Source organism: Monocercomonoides exilis (assembly GCF_001643675.1).
Source record: "Monocercomonoides exilis strain PA203 chromosome Unknown scaffold30-1206723, whole genome shotgun sequence".
NCBI classification, from domain to species: Eukaryota; Preaxostyla; order Oxymonadida; family Polymastigidae; genus Monocercomonoides; species Monocercomonoides exilis.
Genome location: NW_027150575.1, coordinates 125,014 through 149,256, shown reverse-complemented (window position 1 = coordinate 149,256; position 24,243 = coordinate 125,014). Strand labels below are relative to the sequence as shown.

General features: G+C 38.8%; 2 protein-coding genes across 2 annotated transcripts; both read right to left on the bottom strand.

Moving 5' to 3' along the window:
* Nucleotides 1-1,427: 1,427 nt before the first annotated feature.
* Nucleotides 1,428-2,523, bottom strand: MONOS_17763 (putative Transcription initiation factor TFIID subunit A). Its single transcript, XM_067870715.1, has 3 exons — nt 2,152-2,523; nt 2,016-2,096; nt 1,428-1,897 (listed from the first exon to the last, which is right to left on the bottom strand). The coding sequence occupies exons 1-3, from the start codon at nt 2,437-2,439 to the stop codon at nt 1,490-1,492; spliced, it is 777 nt and encodes a 258-aa protein (XP_067725054.1). The 5' UTR covers nt 2,440-2,523; the 3' UTR covers nt 1,428-1,489.
* Nucleotides 2,524-2,669: 146 nt separating this feature from the next.
* On the bottom strand, nt 2,670-24,232 carry MONOS_8182fu8183 (uncharacterized protein; the record flags this gene model as incomplete). The annotated part of the gene is made up of 5 exons (XM_067878570.1): nt 2,670-22,676; nt 22,880-23,623; nt 23,694-23,841; nt 23,885-23,969; nt 24,037-24,232. 5 exons carry the CDS (start codon nt 24,230-24,232, stop codon nt 3,381-3,383), a joined length of 20,469 nt encoding a protein of 6,822 aa, XP_067725053.1. The 3' UTR covers nt 2,670-3,380.
* Between the last annotated feature and the right edge of the window lie 11 nt (nt 24,233-24,243).

The following is a 24,243-nucleotide window of genomic DNA, read 5'->3' as shown; positions in this document are numbered from 1 at the left end:
CGTCTCTGCCTTCTTTTTCTCCTGAAAGATCTGCATGGCCTGTTTAAAGCTAGCGGAAGTGGATGTCTGAATAAGAGTGAGTCATGTTCGGCAATGTGTAGGGCATCTAGTCTCTTTCTTTTGAGACATACAACAGCGCTGACAAAGAGGACGGGAAGGAGTGAATGAGGAGCAACAGGATGACGCTCTGTGACGTTTACAACTCGTCTTTTACTGCTGCTTCTTTAAATAACAGAAACACTTTTTATCAATTTTTGCTTCAACTCATCAACTTTCAATTGCATATGTCATGTTTTTATTCAATTTTTTGTTATGAACTGACTACAGTCTATTTACAGCGTTAAATGAAGATAATTGAAAGATGCAGAAATACGTTAACAGACAGAATGAAATAAAAATAAATAGCATAGCTTCAATTTTCTTCACGTTATATAACTCAATTGTCTGAACTTATACTATAAATATTCTAAGATCTGACAATTGCCATCACACTTCAATTTCTTTTTTATTTTTGGTTTGATAAAAAATTTTTGTGTTTTTGTTTCATCTTCCATTGTTAATAAACAGTTTTATTTTCTTCATTTTGCTATTTTAATTATTAGACCTCTTCGTTGTCGTTTCATCAATGAATAATTATCGAAAAAGTAAAATTTAATTGTTTGATCAAAGAAAAAAATGGGATTTTTCTGTCGGAAAGAAATTCAGACACAAGTTGAAAATTACAGATTAATTAGATAAAAGAATCCTTTTTTCTTTCATCAAAAAAAAAAAAAAAAAAAAAAAAAAAAGTAAAAAAAAAAAAAAAAAAAAACCTCGACACAGGTTCATTCTATCTACCGACACGCATCGCGAAGAAATACCTTGTCGCAAAGGCCTATAATACTATATCATCAGACAAAAAAAATAAAGATTCATGAAAAAAAAATTATGAAAAAAAAAAAAAATAAATTCGCAAAATTTTTTCTTTCAGAGAAAAAATATAAATTTCTTTTCTTGTTTGTCAGCAAAAATATAAGCAAAATAAGACAGAATGAAAATGTTTTCATAAGTCTTCATATAAAAGAATAATTTAATATGTAAATGCTTTCAAAATAATTGTTGAATTTAAACTATAATTGAATTGATATGAAATTAGTTAAGAAAAGCGATTCATTTCCCATGAATTGAGGTTTTGGAGTGATTTCACATTTTTCATTCAGCTTTAAAACTCCGAAAAGCTGATTTTGGAATTAAAAATTTCAAGCTTGTTCGATTATCATTTCATAAAACAATTTGTTCTTTTGAATGAAACGAAAGGAGTTTGAAAACAAAGTTATCCTTTATTCCAAATTTATCAAAATTTTAATTTTTGTTTTAGCAAAGCTTCACCATCCATTAAATTGTACTATTTCTATTCTGGACTTTTTAACAGTATAAAGGGAATATTAATTATTTGTAATTTTCAATTATTAAAGCAATTTGACAAAAAAAATAAAAAAAAATTGTAAGTTCAAAATAATTTTGTTTTTTCTCCTTTCTCTGTTTGTACCTTATCGTCTTTCGAAGATGCGAAAATAGATGCAATTCTTTTTTGATGCAAAGAAAGTGTAGACGGTTCAGGAAAGCATTCCGATGATTTGAATTGAATACTTCGATTCTTAGAATGTTTGTTTTCATCTGATGGATCAGTTTCCTGCCATGCAACTTTAATGTCATACTTTGATTCGAGAATAATTTGAAAATCACAGATCTCAACAGTTTCCGAGCCTCTAAAAGCAGATAGCAGGCTGGCTTGTTTTATAATCGCATCTACAAATGCTTCAGATTCTTGCATTATTAATTCCTCAACATCTTTGTCCAACTTAATCGAAGGATCAATGGATTTAGCAATTCTCTGAAGGGATCCAGGTCTTATAAGCTTTTGCCAAAATTTGAAAATTAAAAAAAAAATTATAATAAAATAAATAAAAATTGAAAAAAAAATGCAATCAAACAAAAGATAAATTTCATTACGAATACAAAACACGAAGTCAAACTCTTCCTTTATCAATTTCTCTCTTACTAAAAGATGCCATAGCCTGGTTAAGAAGCTTATACCCCATCTTTATTCTATTTGACTAATTCATGCATTCAAAAGCATTTATACATAAACACTTCAATAAAATTGCACACTTGCTGATCTTTCAATTTAATAATCGATCTATCAACTGTATCAACTTGATCAGCAGTAATTCCAGAAATACACGAAATTATCTTCTTTGCTTGATTCAATGGCGAAATATCTTCAGAAGGAATGGAAGTTGCATACGCCATATGAAGTTTATCAACTTCATCTTTTTCCAAAAACAAATATATGTCATGAAAATTGTCTATGAATTCAGAACAAAATCTATCAAGTTCTTCCTCCATTTCTTGAATAACTAAATTATATCTGTTACGAAGATCTTTCTCTAAATTCATAGCGTTAGCACAAGCACAACTTCAAAAAATCGAATAAAATCTAGTTGAAAAGAAGTCAAATTGTTTCTTTCCTCATAAATAAGTATGGGAAAATTTCTTTCATTGTATATTGGAAATACTCATTTAATGTCAAACAGTATGGAACTCAAAGTAGTAAATGATTGTTCAATTTTAAAATGAAATTTGTTTTTGATATTTACTTCAACTTATTGTTCATGATCATTTATTTCCTTTTCATTTCAAAATTTCATGATGTTTATCAAATAAAAATGAAAAAATGAAATGATTTATGCAATTGAAGAATATCACAAATGCGATTTGCAAGAATTTAAACAAAATATCAAAAAAAAATTAAAGTAATCTCCTTTTTCATTGATAAACTTTTGTTTTCACAGCAAAAATCTCAAAATAAAAAAAAAATGTTTTTAACTTTCATATACACAACAACACAAACAGAAGTATCACTCCTTCGTTATCCATCAGTAAACAGCGAATGGCATCGATCAAGCTTCAATGATACGAAACAGCGATCATAATGCCCAATCAAAGTTAATGGAAAAAAAAAAATAAGAAGAAATAAGATGAAATTGTAACAGAACCGAAAAAGAAATTGTTAAAAAAACAAGAAAGAAACGAAAAGAAAAAACGAATTCACAACAGAAACGAAAAAAAAAAAATAGTCTTTTAAATCAATCGAAGATCCAAAAAATATGGAAAACAATAAACATAAATGCTAAAATGTTTCAGAAACAACAATTTCTTTTTTCTTTTTTTATTTGAAAACCTATTTTTGATAGCATCAATGATCATAATCGAATCAAAAATAAATATTTAAATAAATAAATAAATCGAAAATTAGAAGAGAAAAATAAAATAAAATAAAAACTAATAAGTTTCATTCAAAATACAGTCTCTGGAATATGCTTGAAACAAATGATTGCTCATATTCTTTGCTCTCCAAAAGGCAGCACCGTAACATCTGTCTTCATTGACACATTACACTGCAGAGGTTGAGTGAAACTTGCAATAACTCCATCTTTCTCTTCTTCTTCTTTTTTTTCTTCCCCTTCTTTTCCTTCTTTCTCATCCTTTTCTTTGTCTTCTTTGTTTTTTCCTTCTCTTTCTCTTTCTCTTTCTCCTTTTCCTTCTTCTTCTTCTTCTCCGTCTCCTTCGTTTCTCTCCTCTTCTTCCTCTTTCTCCTCCTCCTCCTCCACCATCACTTCTTCTTGGTCTTCGTCCCAGTCAGATGAGAGAAAAGGAACGCCAATCACATTCCTCATTCCTCTCCTGTTGCGATGGAGTGAATGACGAGCTGTTTTCCTGCTATCATCACATTCTTCATTGTCATCATCATCATCATCTTCTTCTTCTTCTTCTCCTTCTTCTTCTGAATCCGTTTCTGACTCTGATGTTGACTCCAATTCTGTATCTGTCTCTGTTTCAGAATCACTTTCAGAACCTGTTTCAGATCCACCTTCATCATCATCATCGTCATCATCATCTTCTTCTTCTTCATAACCTCCTTCTCCTCCCTCTTCTTCTTCTTCTTCCTCTTCCCCCTTTTCCTCACTCCTTCTGTGTTTCTCAATATTCTCATTCTCCTCTCCATCTGCCTCGTGCAATGCCAGCAGCGAGTCCTGAGACCCTCTCAGCTCAGAAGTCGAGAAATGCGGCTCGCAAAACAAGTCATCATCGGCTGAATGATTTGCTTGCTTGTGATTATGTTTGTGTCTATGTTTTGAATGCCCTTTGTGATGAAGATGAAGATGGGGCTGTTGCTGAGTTGGCTGTGGGCTTTCAGGGGAAAGAAGAGAAGAAGAAGAAGAGGAGGAGGAAGAGGAAGAAAATGATGATGAGGTTGAAAGAGAAGAAGGAGAAGAAGGAGATGAAAGAGATGAAAGAGAGGAAGAAGATGTTGATGAAGAGCTGTCAGATGAATAAGATGAATCCAAAGATTCTGATGATGAATCTGAATGAAGTTCTGATTGGGACACTGAAAGCATTCTGAATGAATTTGTGCTTTGCAACAGTTCATCAATAGCATTGATATCTCCATTGGCATCTGTGTTGCTGTATATCTTCTTATTCTTCTGCTTTTCCTTCCTCTTATCCTTCATCTTCCTCCTCCTCTTCTTCTTGCTCCTCTTCCTTTCCAGCAGATCCATTGCACTCATCGTCAATGGGATTGTCTTGCACAGCGCTGGCTGTGAAGGAGGAGGAGGCAGATCAGGAATAACACCACATTCCACGCTTGTGAGATCTGCTTCATTCAGCTCTTTGCTTAGATCTTCTGCTTTGACAACAGAGAGAAGTGGAGACTGCAATTCATCGAATGCTTGATTCTTTGTGTCATTTGTGATATTTGTGATGCTTTTGTGTCTAGAGTGCTTCTTGCTCTTCGATTTCTTTGTGCCCTTTATTTTATGCGTTTTATTCGTCTTTGTCTTCTTCTTCTTCTCCTTCTCCTTCTCTGTTCTTTCACCATCTCCTTCTTCTCCTTCATATCCATCATACTTCAAACCCACAATCGAATCATCATTGTCATTACCACCACTAACACCACTAACACCACTTCCTCTTCCATCAGCAGAATTTGTCGCATTTCTTCTGTTTCTATCAGCCGGCTGCCTTTCCTTCAAAGACATCTTCCCCAGCGCCTCCATCGATGAATCAAACAAAGTGTCTGTATCTTCTATGGATTCACTGTTGTGTGCTTTTTTGGCTGGTTTTCTCCTTTTAGCTCTTCCTTTTCGAATTTGTGGTGATAGTTTTCCAGTTGATCCAAGGGATGAAGGTGTTTGAGATTGGAACAATGGAGAAAGAAGCTGTTTTTGACTGAGTGATGATGTTAATGATGTCAATGAAGAAGAAATAGAAGAAGAAGAAGAAGAAGAAGCATTGATTGTTTGTGGCCCTGTGTCAATCATGTCAGTGGTAACGGGGGACATTAAGAAAGGGCTGGCAGATGAAGGAGAAGTGGCAGAAGCCAACAGGAATGAAGGAGAAGAAGAGAGAAGAGATTGGATGGGAGAGGAAGGAGGGTATGGAAGCACGGACATGCTATTCAGGGCAGACTGCTGGAGGAACCCGGCATTTTGAGGAGAGGAAGATGAGGAAGAGGAGGAAGAGGAGGAAGAGGAAGAAGAGGAAGAGGAAGAAGAAGATGATGAAATGGAAGACGAGGAAGAGGAAGAAGAGCTAAGAGAAGGAGAATTCTTAAGTTCAGTTTGAGTGTGAAGTGGAGATTCGCTCAGATGAGGAGAAGATGATTGTTGCTTTGGAGAGGAAGAGACAGAAGAAGAAGAAGAAGAAGAAGAAGAAGAAGCAGAAGCAGAACTTCTGTTGGAGTTGAGTTGCATGTGAGAAGGAGAAGAAGAAAGGAAAGAAGGAGAAATGCGAAGAGAAGAGAAAGAAGAAGACAAGTGGGAAATAATTTCAGGGGAGCCATATGGAGAAGAAGGGGAGACAGACAAAGGGGCAAGACGAAGGAAAGAGGAAGAAACAGAAGAGGAGGAAGAGGAGGAAGAAGAAGAAGATGATAATGAAAAGGAAGAAGAAGGAGAATGAAGAGAAGAAGGAGAACGAGAAGGAGAGCTGCTAATAGCAACAGAAGAAGTGTTGCCATTCACATTCGAAACAGAAACAGAACCAGAAATAGAGTCAAGATTTCCATTGGAGGAAGAAATAGAGTTATTATTATTATTATCATGATTGCTATTATCATTATTTATATTAATATCTGCATTGATACGAGCATTCATTGGAATCTGCCCTTTCTCAGGTGACGAAGAGGCAGACAAATAAGCAGAGACAGGAGAAGAAGAGGAGAGGTACACTGGATGAGGAGAGAAAGAATGGGGCAACGAAGAAGAAGAAGAAGAAGAAGACGATGAAAGAGGAGAAGAAGAAAGAGGAGAAGAAGAAAGAGGAGAAGAGGAAAGAAGAGAAGGAGAGAGAGAAGGAGAAAGAGAAGCGATGCGGGAAATGGTGTGGAGGACGTGAGAAGAGGAAAGAGAGGCAACAGGTGATACAACAGAAGGTGAAATACCAGAGGAAGAAGAAGAGGGAGAAAAGGAGGAAGGAGGGGTTAAGACAGGGGTTGGAGTTAATACAGGGACAGAGTTTGGAGGAGAAGAAGGGTGGAATGAAGGAGAAGAGGAAGGAGAGTGAGAATGAGAATGAGAAGGAGAGGAAGAGGAAGATGAAGAAGATATTGAAGTGGAGATTGAAGAAGCAGGAGAAGCAGGAGATGAAGGCGAAGGAGGAGAAAGAGGAGAGGAAGGAGAAGGAGAAGGACGATATGGAGCGAATAGAACAAGAGTCTTTTGAGAAGAGCTGGTGAATGGCGAAGAAGGCAGAGGAGAAACAGAGGAGGAAGGAGAAGATGAAGGAGAAGAGGCAGAAGAGAAGGAGGTAGAAGAAGAAGAAGAAGAAGAAGAAGAAGAAGAGCTTGCTTTGTTCGAATCACTTTGCAACCTCTTCGATTTGTGTCTGTGTGAAGAAGAAGATTCTTTCTTCTTCTCTTTCTCCTCTTTCTCTTTCTCTTTCTTCTCTATTTTTCCCATCTTCTCCATTTTCTCCATTTTTTCCAATTTTTCCATCTTCCTCAGCCTCTTCTTCTCTTCATGCAGAAAGCGTTGAGCCATTCGTTCTGAAGATGAAGAGGCATGAAGAGAAGAAGAAGAGGCAGCAACACGAATGATAGGAGCAGTTTCTGTTGAGGAGATGGAGGATTTTGATGGAGAAGATGTGGATGAAGAAGAAGAAGACGATGATGAGGAGGAGGAGGAAGAGGAGGAAAGGGAAGAAGACGACGACGACGACGAAGACGAAGACGATGAAGGAGAGGAGGAAGAAGAAGGAGAAGAAGATAATGAAGTAATTTTCATTTCATGTGATTGAATTCCATCCAACTTTTGCTGAATGTTATGTCCAACAGAAAGAAGAGGAGCTTGCTGAGTAAATGGAGGTGTAGATACAATAGAGGAAGAAGAAGAAGAAGAAGAAGAAGATGGAACAGGAGAAGGGAGAGGAGGAGAAGGAGAAGAAGCAGGAGGAAGAGGAGGAGGAGGGGAAGGGGAATGATGAGAAGGATGAGAAGAAGAAGAAGAAGATGATGATGATGAAGAGGATGATGATGAAGAAGATAACGCATGAGAAAGTTCAACTGGAGTGAAAGAAGAAGACGAAGAAGGCGAAGAAATAGAGGAAACCGAAGAAATTGAATGAGTTGGAGAAGGAGTTGTCAAAGGAGGAGGAGAATGAGGGGTATGAGGGGTAAGAGGAGAAGAAGGGGTTGGGGCAGGTCTGACAATAATCACCCCTTTTATGCGCTCTTCGTGTCTGTTCTTGAATTTCGCTTTTTCTCTCTCCACTTCCCTCAGAATCTTCTTCTCCCTCTCGTCTGGCGGGTCTAAAAGAGAACGGCTGTTGAGCAGCTCCAGTTTGATGCTGCTGCGTTTGGATGAAAGGATTTCATTGGACTTCTTGTGTGTTGTGTGGGTGGAGGTGCTGGAGTAAAGTTTGGGTGAAGAAGAAGAAGAAGAGGAGGAGGAGGAGGAAGAAGATTTGTGATCAATTGAAGAATAAGAAGAATCACCAATCTTATTGACATCCTTCTTCTTCTTTTCCTTTTTCTCCTTTTTCTCTTTCTCTCTCTCCTTCCCTCTCTCCTTCTCTTCCACTGGTGAAGCGCCATTGCTTGAGGGAGTCACAACAGGAGAAATCGAGTCAGCTGTGCTGCTGGAGGGAGAAGGAGGAGGAGTTGGAAGGCCGTGATAGGCAGCTACGAAGACAGGGGCTGGAGAAAGAGTGGTGATGGAGGAGACATGGGAAGGGATGAAGGAGCGGGAGGGGACGGTTTGCTTGGGCTGGTGGGGTTTGGAGAGGGAGAGAGAAGACGAGAGAGAGAGAGAAGAAGTGGAAGTGGAAGTGGAAGAGGAAGAGGAAGAGGAGGAGGAGGAGGAAAGAGAGGGAGGGGTTGAGGATATTGAAGAAGTAAAAGAAGAAGAAGAAGATGATGATGATGAGGAGGAGGAGGAAGAGGAGGAGGTATCAGAAGCAGAAGAAGGAGGAGGAGAAGAAGAAGAAAACAACACATCATGCTCTTTCCCAATGGGAGAAGGCAACCTCAACCCAATCACTTTTGGTGGGGAATCAGAAGACACAACATTCTCATTCATTGTTTGTGAATGAATTCCTTCTCTTTCTTGTTTCAAGGAATCACTTCTTTGCAGCTGTTCTTCATTATCGCTCATGTTAAACAAAGGCATATCTTCAATTGTGTTATCATTGCTGTTATATCCATCGTGAGAGAATGTAGAAGACAGTGTGTGTGTATACAGCTGTTGGAGATAAGATGTGGGGGAAGGAACGTTCTCTTGAGAGAGGGGGAATGGCTGCTGAATGGGGCTGAAGCCGAAGGGGTGGATGTGGGAGTCAGGGGAGTCAGGGGAGGAGTGGAGATGGAGAGAAGGGTGAGAAAGAGTAGAGGAGGAGGAGGAGGAGGAAGAGGAGGAGGAAGAAGAAGAAATAGAGGAGGAAAGAAGAGGGGATGAGTTTGTGGAGAGAGAGGAAGAAGATGAGGAAGAAGAAGAAGAAGAAGAAGAAGATGAATCAGAGGATGAATCAGAGGAAGAGGAAACAGAAGAAGAAGAAGATAACAAAGGAATTGAAGAAGAAGAAGGATGCTTTGTGACGATGCGAACAGGAACAGCTGGAGAAAGAGGAGGGGAGACAGGAGTGCTGTGGATGGAAGAAGAGGAAGGAGGAGGAGGAGGAGGAGAAACAACAACAACATCAGAAGAAGAAGAAGACGACGACGATGATGATGATAATGATGAAGAGGAAGAAGACGAAGAGGAAGAGGAAGAAGAAGAAGAAGTGAGATCTGTATTGATAGATAGATGCAGAGCAGCAAGAGTCGAAGAGTCTGACAAGATGGAAGAATGCCCAGTGAATGTGTCTTCAGAAGAGGCAAGAGAAGAAGGAGAAGGGAAAAGAGCATGTTGACAAGCAGAATCGAATAGAGAAGAAGAAGAGGAAGAGGAAGAAGATGATGATGAAGGCTCATCTGGATGGATGGGGAAAGGTTGATAGAAAGAGGAAGGATGAGATGGAGGAAGAGGCAAGGGGACAGAGATAACAGGATTGGAATAGGAGGAGAGGGAGAGGGAGGAGGAAGAGGAAGGAGAAGAAGATGACAATGAAGAAGAAGAAGAAGAAGAGGAAGATGATGAGGCATCCAATGGAAATGATGAATTTGTTAAAGTTGATAGTGATGCGGCAGAAGAAGGAGAAGGAGAAGAAGAAGAAGAAGAAGGAACAACAGATAAAGAAGGATTTAATGGCGCAACAGAAGCATTTTGTATATTCTTCATTGGACTTTCATCACAAATGATAGGAGAAGAAGACGAAGACGAAGATGAATCAGTAGAGGAAGAAGAAGAAGAAGAAGAAGAAGAAGAAGAATCAGAAGCAGAAGATAAAGAGAATGAAGAAGAAGTAGCAGTAGCAGTAGTAGTAGTAGAAGAAGAAGAATTAGAACAATCCAAAGGAACAATATCAGGTCTTGGAGAAGGAGAAGCAGAGGAAATCGAAGATTGCCCTGTTATTCCGCTGTCTCCACCGCCAAAAAGCTGTTTTTTTGAGAAGCGCGAAGAAAACGCAATGGCATCGTGAATGAACAAGTTTCGCACATCATGTTCCTCTTTCTCTTCTGACTTGCTTTTGTGTTTGTTTGAGGAATGATGATGATGATGAGAATGGGGGTGGAAATGAGAGTGAGGACGAGAATGAGAAGGTTTAGTTGATTGTGCAGTTTGGTTTTGATGATGATGATGATGAAGTTTGTTGCTCTTGTCAATAGACATGTGTTGATCGTGATTGTTATGGCGATGACGATGAATATGTTTTGATTGACTTTCTTCCATTTCAGATGTTGAAGATGAGGATGAAGATGAATTTGAAGAAGAAGAAGAAGATGATGATGAAGATGATGATGAACGAGGAGGAAGAGAAATGTTTGAGATGGTTAATGCATCAGGAGAAGGTGCAGATGAAACAGAAGAAGTGGATATGAAAGGAAGGGAATGCAAGTGATCGTTTTGTTGAGAATCAGAAAGAGGAATATTTGAGTCAATGTTATGCATATCTTCAATTGGAGTACTAACTTTATCTTCTCTTCTTCCTCCTCTTTCTCCTCTTCTTCCTTCTTCTTCTTCTCCATCTTCTCCTTCTCCTTCTCCTTTTCTTTCCATTGATGACGATTTCATTGACACTGGAGCAATGATAGGAAATTTCATCCCGTCATATTCATCGATGCTGTAGTGATTGTCTTCATCGTCATGCAAATGGAGTTCTGAGTCATCATCAATGAAAGAGCTTTCTGAGTGGAGAGAAACAGAAGGAATACGATAAGACAATTCCATTTGGGTATCTTTGAGGATGTTGTTGGGATGGGAATTGCTGGCATTGCTGATGCAGTTATTGTTGCTGCTATGGAGATGTTGAAGAGCTTGATGACTGTGTTGATTAAGTTTATCATTATCTTTTTGACCATAATGTTTATTATGTTTATTACGTGTTTTATTATGTTTATCAAACTCTTGATGAACATGATGATGACGATGATGTCGACGAATGTGTTTGTGAGTTGCATGTGGCTTGAATAAAGGATTTTCAGGTGATTCATTGTCAATTGGATCTATTGAACTCAATGAATGAGAAATGATATGATTATCTGGAGAACATGGAGAAGGAGAGGGCATTGAGGAGAATGAAAAAGAATCTGAAGACAGGGAAGAGGGAAGGGAAGAATGGGAAGAGGAAAGAGAAGAAGAACGAGAAGAATAAAAAGAAGAGGAACGAGAAGAAGAAAGAGAAGAAGCAGAAGAAGAAGCAATGGATGAAGCTGAATTGAAAGCTGAAGATAGCTCAGAAAACGAGGAATTTGAGTTGAATGAAGAAGAAGGTGTGATTGATCCTTTATTTGAATCTCCTTTTCTTCTGCTTTTTCCTTTGCTTTTGTTATAGCTTCTGTTTTTCCCTTTTATTTTGCCTTCTTTTTTATCTGATTTATTGTCTTTCTTTGTTGTCTTTGACTCACTTCTCCTCTCTTTCTCTCTATCTCCATCCAAACTGCTATGAAACTGCGTCGCATTATTGTTATTGCTATTGTTATTGTGACTGATGATGAGGCTGATGTTATTGTTGCTGTTAAACGGCAAGTATTCAGGATCATTCATGTCATCCAGTTTTCTGTTAATTGTTGGCGCTGCATTTGATGATGATGATGATGAGGAGGAGGAGGAAGAGGAAGAAGAAGAAGAAGAAGATATTGAAGAAACAACCACAATTTCTGATACATCTGGAACATGTGGTATTCCTGGCATATATCCAATCACTTCATCTTCATCATCATCTTCCCTTTCCATTTTCCCTTCCATTTCTCTTCTTCTTCGCCTTCTCTCTCTTCTTTCTCTTCTTTCTCTTTCAATTTTATCATCATCATCATCATCATCATCTTCTTCTTCTTCTTCTCCTCTTCCTCCTCCAATTGAAGTTAAATTCGTGTCATTTAACTTCAAATAGGATGGATATGTCATTTTGTGATAGTCAGATGATATCACCTGGGGAGAAGGAGAACAAGAAGGCGAATCAAGCTCTTTGGAATCTATTTCATTATCTTCTTTTTCATCTTCTTCTTTATTGTCTTCTTCTTCTTCTTCTTCTTCCTCATATGTGCTTGTATCTGTATAACTTTCTGTTTCTGTTTCTGTTTCAGATGCTCCCATCATTTGATAGAATTCCATCCATTCTTCCTCTTCCTCTTCTTCTTTCTCTCTCTCTTTCTCTTCTTCTCCTTTTTGTGCTTTTTTTCCTCCTCTTCTTCCTTTCACATTGTCCGTATCTTCTTCTGAATATTCCTCCATTTCACTTCTACCCTTATCTTCATCTTCTCCTTCTTCTCTCCTTCTTCTTCTTCCTCTTCTTCCTTCTCTTCTTCCTTCTCTTCCTTCTCTTTCTCCTTCTCTTTCGTGATGATTTGTTGGTGTTGGTGTTGAAGGTGTAGATGCTGTTGATGTTGCTAACGTGGCAGCAGATGAATTAGAAGACAATGATTTGTGCGAATGTCTTTGTTTCTTGTTCTCTTTTCCTCTTCCTCTTCCTTTCTCTCTCTCCCCTTCTCTTTCTCTCTCTCTCTTCTTCTTCTTGTTGCTTCGTGAATGATGCAAATATTCATCATCGTCATCTTCTTCTTCTTCTTCTCCATCCATTGTTTGCCCATTCTCATGATTTTTCCTATACTCCATCGCCAAATCTAACATCTGTGTTGTTATTCTTCTTCCTTCTCTTTTTCCTTCTCTTCTCATTCTTCCTTCTCCTCCTTCTCTTTCTCTTCTCATTCTTCCTTCTCTTCCTTCTCTTTCTTCTCTTTCTTCTCTTTCTTCATTCTCCATCTCAAATGCAGGAGGGCTTATAGGTGGAAGAGGTTGATAGCCAATCTGCTCCACAATTGAAGACAAAGATAGTGATTCTCCTTTTGTTATGCCATTCAAAGATGGAGATATTTCATTACTTTGTTGAATTTGTGAATTTTGTGTGTTTTGTGTGTTTTCTGTATTTTGTTTATTTTGTGGTATTTGTGAATCTTTTATTCCTTTTTCGCTATTTTCTCTATTTTCTCTAATTTCTCCTTTTCTTTCTTTCTTTTCTTTTTTATTGTTTATTGATTGTGATGAATGAGAAGAAGAAGAAAGAGAAGGAGATTGATAACCAGAAAGAGGAGAATGAGGAACAAGAGAAGTTCTATACATTCTATGCCCTCTACGTCTTTTGGAGGAAGAAGAAACAGAAGAAGAAGAAGAAGATTTTGCAGAAGAATTTGAAGAAGTAGAAGAAATAGAAGAAGGAGAAGGGGAAGGCGAGAGAGAGGAAGAAGAGTCAGAAGATTGGCTGAAAGGAGAAGAGGTGGAAGAAGGAGGAGGGGAAGGTGTAGAAGAGGGAGAATAAGAAGGGGAAGGGGAAGGAGAAATCGAAGGGGATAAATGCAAGTCAACTGAATGTGCATACATTTTCTTTGGTTTGTTGGGCTTTGAAGAGGGTTTTTGAGAGTTTGTTGTTTGTAAGGAAGAAGGAGAAAAAGGAGAAGAGGGAGAAGTAGTAGTAGTAGTAGAAGAAGAAGAAGAAGGAGGAGGAGGAGGAGATGGAGAAGGAGGAAGAGTGAAAGAAGAATCAGTTATTGAGAACGGATTGATGAATGGTTCTATGATTTTTGCTGGGTTGCTTGATGAATGCATTGCTTCTTCTCCTTCTCCTTCTCCTTCTCCTTCTTTTTGTTTTTCTTTTGTTTTTTTTATTTCTTCTTCTTCTCTTGCTTTTTCTGTTTTTTCTGCTTCTTTCTTTGAAATTTCACTTCTATTATGCTCATTCAATGTATCTAATGAAGAAGGAATTGTTTGATAAAGTTGCTCATTCATTTGTGTCTTTGGTTCAATTTGCATAATTTCTGAGATGCGAAAGACGGGAAGAGGAGAATAAGGGGAAGAGGGGGTGTTGGAAGAGGAAGGAGAGGAGGAAGAGGAAGAAGAGGAGGAAGAAGAAGATAAAGATGGAGAAGAAATAGATGGCATTGGAGAAGATGAAGATGAAGAACCAGAAGTGATTGAGGAAGTAATGTTTTGTCGAAGAAGCAATGAAGAAGAAGCAGAAGCAGCAGCAGAAGAGGAAGAAGAAGAGGAAGAAGAAGAATTTGCACTTTTCATACGTCCAGTAGCAGAAACAGAAGAAGAAGCAGAAGAAGGATGAAGAAGTCTATCGCTAAAAGAAGAAGACATCGAAGAAGCAGAAGAACGCAATGAAGAAGACATCATGTGAGTGGAAGAGAAAGAAGAAGAGAAGGAAGAAGAGAAAGATGTTGATAATGAAGAAGTATAAGAAGAACAAGAAGCAGAAGTTGAGATAAATTCATCATCATCATCATCTTCTTCTTCTTCATTTCCACTTCCTTCTGTTTTGTCTTCAGAAGTTGTTGTCCATTCAATTGAATCAAGAAAAGATAGTTCTGAGTCAAATTCTGTATCCATAAGTCTTTCAGTATCTGAATCCATTCCAGCGAATGAGAAAGAAGAAGAAGAAGGAAGAGAAGAAAGAGAAGAGGCAGAAGAAGAAAGAGAAGAAGAAGAAGCTGAAGCAGAAGCTGATGTTGTTTCATCTGCTTTGCCTCGCAGATATCTCTTAATCTTCTTCTTCAGCCTTCTCAGTTTCTCCTCCTTCTTTCTCATTCTCTCTCTCTCTTTCTCCATCTCCTTCGCTCTTTCCATCGCAATCCTCTTCTCCTTCTCTCTCACCACATCTTCTTCAGTCACAGTCAAGTCTTCTTCTTTCACAAAGCCAATCTGCACAAATGTCGATAAAATAGCATCGAGCAAACGTTGAGTGAAGTCGAAGGAAAGAAGAGTCGAAAACACATTCACAAGAAATTCTGTTGTGCTCAGAGAGGAAAAAGTGGTTGGGTTTGGGGATTTGTTCTTGTTCTTGTTTTTGTTTTTGTTTTTGTTTTTGTTCGGTTTTGTTTGAGATTTTTGTTTGTGTTTGGAATTTTGAATAGAGTTTTGTTTGTTTTGTCGTTCTGATTGAAGAAGAAGAGAAGGATTATTAAAATCATAATTGTTACTGTGATTATGATGATGATGGTGATGATGATGACTTCTAAGTTTCAGCTTCCTTTTCAATTTGAATGGAAGTTTAAGCTTCAATTTCTGCTTCATCATCAAGGGATCATTTTGTGTTTGTGCTCTGGATTGGTAGAGAGGTTTTGGCAGAGATAAAGTCAATGGAATGGTAGGAGAACTTGACTGAAAGTTGCGTTTAGAATGAGAAAAATCTGAAATAAATGAAGAAGTTGAAGAAGAAGAGGAGGAAGAGGAAGAAATGGAAGAAGAAGGAATCAAATGAGAAGAAAAAGAAGAAGAAAGAGGAGGAGGAGAAAAAGAAGAGCCGAACCGAAAAGTCTGGGCAGATGGTGATGAAGGAGACAAGACTTGAGGCAAAAAAGTAGAAGAAGATATTCCATGTGCAGAGGAATAAGACAACTTCAGAGCTTTTCTTTTGATGAGCCATCTTTTCAGCTTCTGCCTTCTATTTCGGTTGCGTTTTTCTTTTTTTGCTCTTCTTCTCTTTATACTTTCTTCTTTTTCTCTATTTTCTGGATTTTCTTGACTTTCTTGTTTTTCTTGTTTTTCTCCATCTTCTTCATTTCCTCCGCTTTTCTCCATTTTCCTTCCTCTTTCTATTTCTTTGTCTCTTTCTCTATGACTATGTTTATTTCCATGCTTGCTTCTATGCATTTTGCTTGTACTTTTACTATTTCTATGTTTATTTCTCATTATTTCTTTCTTTCTCTCTCTCTCTCCATTTTTATCTCTATTCCAATTTCTATTGCTATGTCTATGTTTAATAGGAGCTGTCTCCAGTTCTCTTTCTTTCAGCCTCATCATCTGCTTCCCACTCTCTCCTCTTCCTCTTCCGTCTCCTCTTCCTTCTCCCTCTCCTCCTCCTCCAAACATAGGCTTCACAGAAACCGTCTCAATCACCCCAAAACTGGGCGCTCTTTGCGACGGCTCCAAGAAGAATTCATTGGAGTCTGCATAATTATGATGATGGCTGTGGAGATGGAGATGATGTTGATTGGCTGAGTCTGTCAGAAACAGGTTGGGAGGGTAAATGTCATCATTCGTCATCTCATATCCTCCACTGTGGAGGTCTAAGATTGGTGTTTTTGAGTCTTTGATTGAAATTTTGTTATTTTCATTGTCATTGTCATTTTCATTTTCATTTTCATTGTCGTTGGTGATTGTTTCGTTTTCTCCATCCATCATCAATAAACTTTCTTTTCCTTTCTCTCTTTCCATCTCTAATTCCAATTCCCTTTCCTTCTCCTTCTCCTCCTTTTCTCTTTCTCTTTCTCTTTCTCTTTCTCTTTCTCTTTCTCTTTCTCTCTCCTCCCTTTCCTTCTCTTCCTTCTCCCTCATCTCCTTCTCCAGCACCCCCATCCTCCTCTTCCTCTCTGCCAGCACCAAAGGAATCACCATCCACTTCAGCATCCTCGTCTGCACACGACTTCCATTCGATTGAGCAGAAAACGAAGCCAAAGTCAACAACAAAGCAGAACAAATAAGTGTGTCTCTGTGACACAGAGAGACAAGGGAAATAAGGAGGGGAACAAGAGGATTGAAGGAAGGGGTGAAGGAAGGGTGGGAAACAGGGAGAGAAGAAGATAAGGTTTCTGCCAGTTTCACAATAGAATCGTCTGCCAAGTTTGAATGGCTGGGGGAGTTGGTGATGCTGGAGAAAGAGGCAAGAGAGGATGTGGCAGTGTCAGAGGAAGAAGCAGGGGAGGAAGAAGAAGAGGAAGAAGAGGAAGAGGATGAAGAAATTGAAGAGGATGACGAAGATGTGTTATAAATAGACACAGGATGGTCAGAAGCTGAGGAAAATGAAGGGGACATTGTTGCACTTGAGCTGAGAAGCGATTTTGAAGGCGAATGAATGGTGAAAATGGAAGATTGACTCATTTTGTTTCTCTCTGCCATTTCTTTCCTCATCTTCTCCTCTGCTTCTTTCTTCTTCCTCTCCTCCTCTTCCCTTTCTCTCTCCTTTTCTCTTTCTCTTTCTTCTCTTTCCTTCTTCTCCTTCTCCCTCTGCCTCTTCGCATCCTCTTCTTTGTCATTCACCCACTCTGCTGCCTCATCAAACACTGCTCCTTCGATTGCAATTTCTCTTCTTTTTGAGCTGGACAGCAAGTTTGGAGTGTAACTTTGTGACAAATTGTTCCTCTGAAAACGCTCTTCGATGTTTCCCTTTGCAATCATCACTCGGAAGAGACGGAGCAACGGAACAAGGCAAGGGATGAGGTCAGGATGGGGGATGATAAAGGGGTATGAAGGAATATGGGGATTATTATTGTTGTTATCTTTGTTGCTGTTAATGTTCTTATCATTTTTTGTATTTGTATCTGAATTAGAATATGCCAATGATAATGAATCTGCGTTTGTGTTCAGTTCTTTCCCACCAATGGAAGACGTTTGATCAAAAGATGAAGAGAAAGAGGAATGATGGTGGTGATAATGACGATGTCTTTCATAACGACTTCTTTCTCTTCTTTCTCTTCTTTCTCTTCCTTTGCTTCCTTTGCTATTTCTTCTGCTATTTCTGCTGCTGGAGTGTTCTTTCGAGTGATGTCTGGGAGAAAGATGGTTATGTGGCAAGAGGATTGGTGCTTCCAGTTGTTGTGAAGAGGAAGGAAATGGATAAGAAGGAGAAGACGACGACGAAGAAGATGACAATGGCAAAATAATAGAAGAGGAAGCAGAAGAAACACGTACATTTAAATTCCTCTCCTTCTTCATCTCCTCTTCTTCCCCATCTTCTTTACCATCTTCTTTACTATCATCTCCATCATCATCTTCTTCATTCCCCACATCCAAAAACGAATGATCAGCAGTTATAATGCCGCTGTAGATAAACAAAGAGAGAATGCGGCGGAGAAGGCGAGTGCGAGACATGAAGCAGAGAAACAGGAATGAATGCATCGACATCAGATGGCAGGCAAGCTCAATGAGAGAGACAAAGGTGACAGAAGGATTGGGGATGGATGGAGAAGAAAAGGAGGAGGAGGAAGGAGAGGAAGGAGAGGAAGGTAAAGAGGAGGAAGAGGACGAAAAGGACGAAAAGGAGGGAGAAGAGGAAGAAGATGATGAAGAAAAGGAAGATTGACGAGTTATAGATATATTGGGGCTTGATTGTGTTTGAGAGTGAGAATGAGGATGAGAGACAAATGAATTAGAAGATGATGAGGAGGAAGACGATGAAGAAGTTGAAGAAGGAAGGGAAGGTGTAGATGAAGATGAAGAAGAGGAGGAGGAGGAGGAAGATGAAGAAGAAGATGATGATGATGAACTTACAACACTGAAAAGCAGATTAGCAATTGGATCGTTTGAGATGCTTGCTGAGCGGATATGACGTCTAAAAGACTTTGGAGATTGAGAAGAAGAAGAAGAGGAAGAGGAGGAGGAAGAAGAAGAAGAAGAAGAAGAAGAAGAAGAAAAGGATGATGATAAATATGATGGTGAATAACCAAATTGATTGCGCAGAAGACAAATACAGTCAGGACAGGATAAGATGTTGAATGGCATATTGTTTAATGAAGAAGAAGAGGAGGAAGAAGAGGAAGAAGAAGAAGAAGAAGAAGAAGAAGAAGAGGAAGAAGAAGAGGAAGGAGTAGAAGATCGAGAAGGAGTTGCAATGTTAAGTTTTCCAGAACTGGAATGGGAAGAAGAAAAGGAAGAAGAAGATGAGGAAGAAGATGAAGAATTGTTAGAAGAAGAAGAAGAACGACGAAGCAAATGTGTATCAGCATGTGAATAAGATGATATAAGCTGTGAGACTGCAGTGAGTGCAAAGTCTGTTTTAATGCTGTCATTATCATTCTGATTGAATTCATTCTGAGATGAATTCGTACTTGTTTCCTTATTGCTATTATTGTGTGTTTCTGTTGGATTAGAATTTAATTCGGTTGAATTTGATGTTAAAGCTGAAGAATTGGTCAAAGATGAAGAAGAAGAAGAAGTTGAAATTAAATTCGAAATTGCATTTGAAACTGAGTTTTGACTAAAACTTTTATTTGATAGCGAATTATCAACACCTTCAGATGAATCCAATTTCATTGTTTGCTTTTTATTCTCTGTTTGATTAGCAGAAAATTTTGGTTTTCTGATTGAAGACTGCAAAAATGAAGCAAATGCTTTTTTATCTCTTGCTATTTCTTTTGTCATTGTGAGAGGATGAGGAAGAGGAGAATCAAGTTTATCACTCTTGTTGTCTTCTCTATTGTCATCTCCATTGCAATTATGATCATTGTTATCTTTATCTTTATCTTTATCTTTACCATCACCTTTGTTATCATCTTCATTGTTCTCTTTCTCCTTCATTGAATTTTCTTCTTCTTCTTCTTTCTTCCTTTTTTCTTTTCCTTCTTCTTCTTCTTCTTCTTTCTGCACTTCCATTCCAGATGGCGACTCACTCACAATCCTTCTCTTCCCATGCTGCTCCAAAACGATTTTTCGCTCTCTTCGAACGGAAATATTGCTGTTTTCTTTATCTGAAGATGTATTTTTGTTATGCAAATCAGACTTTTTTATTATTCTTTTGCTGAATTTTGTATTCTTTTTTCCATTTTCTTTCCTCTTTTCTTTCTCCTCTTCTCCTTCTTTTCCATTTTTTCCCAGAGAAGAAGGAAGAACAATAGGAATATGAGCAGCATCAGGCAGAGAAAGAAGAGGAGCAAAAATCACAGTGCACAAATGGAAGAAGAGAGAAGAAGAGAAGAAGGGATTGTGAGCAGCTGAAGGGCCATCCAATGGAGAAGGAAAAGAGGAAGAGTAAGAAGAGGAGGAAGAGGAAGAAGAGGAAGGGGAAGTGGAAAATGAAGAAAAGGAAGAAGAAGAAGAAGAAGAGTACTGAGAGAAAGGCGAATAAGGAGAATATTGAGAAAACATAGAGGAAGACGAAGAAGAAGTGGAAGAAGAAGAAGAAGATGATGATGATGATGGTGAGGCCAATGAAGACACAGCTTGTAAATTAGAAGTCGAAGAACGTCCAAATTCATCATGCAGCATCCTCCTATCAGCCTCCCTCAGCATCATCTCCTTCTCCTTCTCCTCCTTCTGCTTCTGCTTCATTCTTTGTTTGTGCTCTTTCTCTCTTTCTTTCTCACACTCCTTCTGACGGGACAGCAAAGATGCTGATTCTGCCTGGAATGCTCTGTACACAGCAGACGTGGGTGAGCAGATGATGATGAAGAAAGTGTCAAAGATTTGCTGGGTTACAGCGGGGGAAGGGTCGAGAATGTATGAGAAGATTAAAGAGTGCAAGAGACGAGGATGGGACAGCTGGTAGAGGAGGTGGGGATCAGGTGAGTGAGAAGAAGAAGAGGAGAAGGAGGAAGAATGATGAGTGGATTGTTTGGAGAGGAAGGAAGGAGAAGAAGAGGAAGAAGAGGAAGAAGAAGACGATGACGAAAAAGGAGGGATATTATAACCAGATGAAGCACTGACAATCGAATTCGACTGATTGCAATTTCTCTCTCTTTCTCTTTCTCTTTCTCCGCTGTTATTACTATTACTATTGTAATTACAATTCTGTGTCTGTTGGTGGGAATGAGAGGAAGAGCTGTGGGAGTGCAGGAAAGAAGGAGCAAAAGAAAGGAGCTTTTGAGTGAAGCGTGCGGAGTTGAAGGCCAACAGCGACATCAGAATGTCAATCGCCACCAATCGCACACTCCTTCCATTCAACTGGGCTTTTTGGATTCTTTTGTCAATTTTTTGTTTATTTTTGTATTCTTCTTTTTCTTTTTCTTTTTCTTCTTTCTGTTTTGCATTGTCTTTCTCTTTCTCCTTTTCTTTCTCCTTTTCATTTTCCTTCATTTGAAGCAAACTGATTTCTTGTGATGCTTTCATCACATCTGCTATACTTGCTGAACTATCAGCACTATCTAATTTTACTGCTTCAGATTCTGGTTCATCCACTTCCATTCTTCCATCATGATTCTTTTCTTTGTTTCCTTCTCTTCCTTCTACTTCTCCTTCTCCACCATTCATATCATCCATTCCTTCTTTTTCGTTTTTCTCTTCTTCCACATCCATCTTCCCTGTCTTACTCCCTTTTCTGTTATCATCATTGTCATTATCAACATCTCCTTTTCCTTTTCCTTCGCTTTCTTCTTTCTCTTCTTCTTCGTCTTCGTCTTCTTCTTCGTCTTCTTCTCCCTTCTCCATCTCCACCAGCATCTCCTCTTCTCCATCTTTCCTCCATCCATACAATGCAAGCGATAACATCTCCATTATCCCCCCTTTCTCTGTCTCCGCCAAAAGTGACTCTAAAAGCTGTGATTGAACAGTACTATTACTATTGCTACTACCATTTCCACTGCCACTTCCTCCTCCTCCTCCTCCTCCGCTTTCTGATCCCAAAGAAGGAGAAGAAGGATGAGTGAATGATTCAGCAGCTGGATTGGCAGAGGTGGCAGAGACAGGAGGAGGAGAGGCACAAGAGCGGGCAAGTTGGAGGATTTCATAGAGGAATTGCATAAGTTGTGGGATGGAAGGGAATGAAGGGGTTGATAATGAAGAGGAAGAAGTGGAAGAGGAAGAAGAAGAAGAAGAAGAAGGGGAAGGGGAAGAAGAAGATGAAATCAACGAAACATTTGAATTATTAAGCAATTCTGATTGACTTGCTGAGCCAGTTGCAAATAAAGTTGGTAGATTTTGATCTGCATTTGAAGCAACTGTGCTTTCTTCAATGTGTGGAATGAGAGCTTTTGTCGGTGATTGCGTTAAAATCCTGTTTTTTCCCTCTGAAAATTGCGTATTTTTTGTATTTGATGCTAAAAATGTGGATTTTTGATTCTTATTCTTGAAAGCAAGTGTCAGAGTTTTGATAAGCTTAGCTACAATGCTCATTCTTTCTGTCTTCATTTCTTTTGAACTGGATGGAATGAAATGTGATCTTTCTTCTCTGTGCGCATGTTGCATGGAAAAAGGAACAACATAATCAATCTCCATATGCTGACTCTCCTTCATCATCCTCTTCCTCTCGCTCTCAACTCCTCCTCCTTCTCTTCCTTCTCTTCCACTTCCTTCCAAACTCTTCCCTTCCCCCTCACCCTCCATCTTCTCCCCAACATCCCATCTCCTCTCACACAGCATATCCGACAGCACAGCTTCACTTGTCCTCCTCATTTCTTCATTGATCTGCACAAACAGACTCTCGTCTATGTCTCTAACAAGCGCCACGTCCCTCAGAAAGGACAGCAGATAGAGCGTGTGAATGCGCTGGAAGCAGATTTTCAGCTCGGCTTGGACAAAATTGAGAGAAGATGGGGAATTGTTGGGCGATGAAACAGACAAAGCTGTTTGAGAAGAGGAGGGTGTTGAAGATGAAGAAGAAGAAGATGATGATGATGAATACTGTGATTGTTCGTGAGTTATTATTTCTCCGGAGGGTAAAGCCAAACAAGAAGTTTGTTGAGAGTTCAATGGAATTTGAAGAGATGACGACTGAATTAGAGAAGAACTTTGTGGCTGATCATTGTCAAACAGAGGACTATTGGCTGTCGTGTCGATGAAGCATTCAAGTGACAGATGTGCTCTTAAGTTCTGGCCGAAGAATTCCAATGGCTAAATATGAAAAAAAACAAAATGGTGAAAGCAAAGGGGGAATTAGAATTATAGTGAGAAAATAAATTTATTTTACATTTAGAAAAAAAAAATAGAAAAAAATAAAAATCACAAAAAGACTTTTAGAAAAGCAAACAAAATGCATAAATAACAAATTCTAGAAAATTTTTTTAAAAAAGAATATTTAAAGATTCCTCTCATACGAATTTCCATTTTGCGTTCTTTCTCAGCCACTGTCTAAGTCTTCTCCTCTTCTTTGTGGTGGTGTCGCACTCCACACACCCAATCGCCATCCACAGCACCGCCGGCGACGAGACAAAGGCATAAAACAGAAGAGGAGACTGCGCAGAGAAGATGAGAAGCGTCCGGACTACGATGAACAGTAGCTCAGCGGGATGGAACGAGGCAAAGGGGGAAACAGGGAAGCGGTTGAGAACTTTTGAAGGAGGAGGGGGAAGAGGAAGAGGGGGAGGGGGTGCAGCGACAGGAGAAGAGGAGGCAGAGGAAGAAGCTGAGGAGCCGGGGTAAGGGGCAAAGTTTGTTACAGAAGACATTGAAGAAGAAGAGGACGAAGAAGGGAAATGAGATTCAGAAGATGAAGTTGAAGACAAGTTGGATGGAGAAGTAGATGACAAGGAAGCCGACGTGGAAGGAGAAAGTTCTGAAGCAGAAGAGCTTGCAGAGAGAGAAGGGAGTGAAGGGAATGGAGAAGAAAAAGCCGAAGAAGGCAATGGAGATGGGTGTGTTATTTTCAGCCATTCAGCTTCAGAGGTGATCAGATAAGGGAGTGGAGGAAATGAATCAGTGGGAATATCGTCCATATGGATACGTCGGCTGTCCGTCTTGTTGTCATCAATGCACTCTTTCAGATTTTTTGTGACCATGGATATTATGTCTTCGGGAACTGTTACAGAAGAATGGAATTTTAAAAATCTGATAAGATAATTCTGCAATTGTTGAGAAATTTTTTAAAGAATAAACTCAAACGATACAAAAAAATGCTCATAAAGGACATACATCACGTAGCATGTGCTGGGTGAATTCTGCTCTTAAAATTGGAGAAAGGGAATAACGACGTAAAACACCTGGAAGGAGAAGAAGCCCTTCATGAGATATTGGAGGAAGAAATGTAGTTCTTTTTTGTTGAATATCTCGAATAATAGTCCTAACAAAAGTGTTAATAACAAAAATGATTCAGCTTTGCAAACCAAAGAGTTTCTCTGTTTGATTTAACCAAAAAACTTATAGCAAATTCATTTCCAGAAAGCAAATCCGTCCAAACAATAAGAGTATCTAAATTTTCACAAATAGTATCAAACATTGACTATTTTAAACAAAAACAAGAATGGCATTAAAATACCTCCTTCTTTTAGGTAATCATCAGGTTTTTGAGAAATAAAAGACACAAATTGTTTTTGACTGCCATCAGGCTCAATTTTTTCCATATCCATAATAATGCTTTCGTTTTCCACATCCGTCCAACCTGTTCCTTGATCAATCCATTTTCCATCAGGACTCAGCACAAAAAGTTTTGAACGAAAGTGCAACGACGCCATAAGCAATAAAA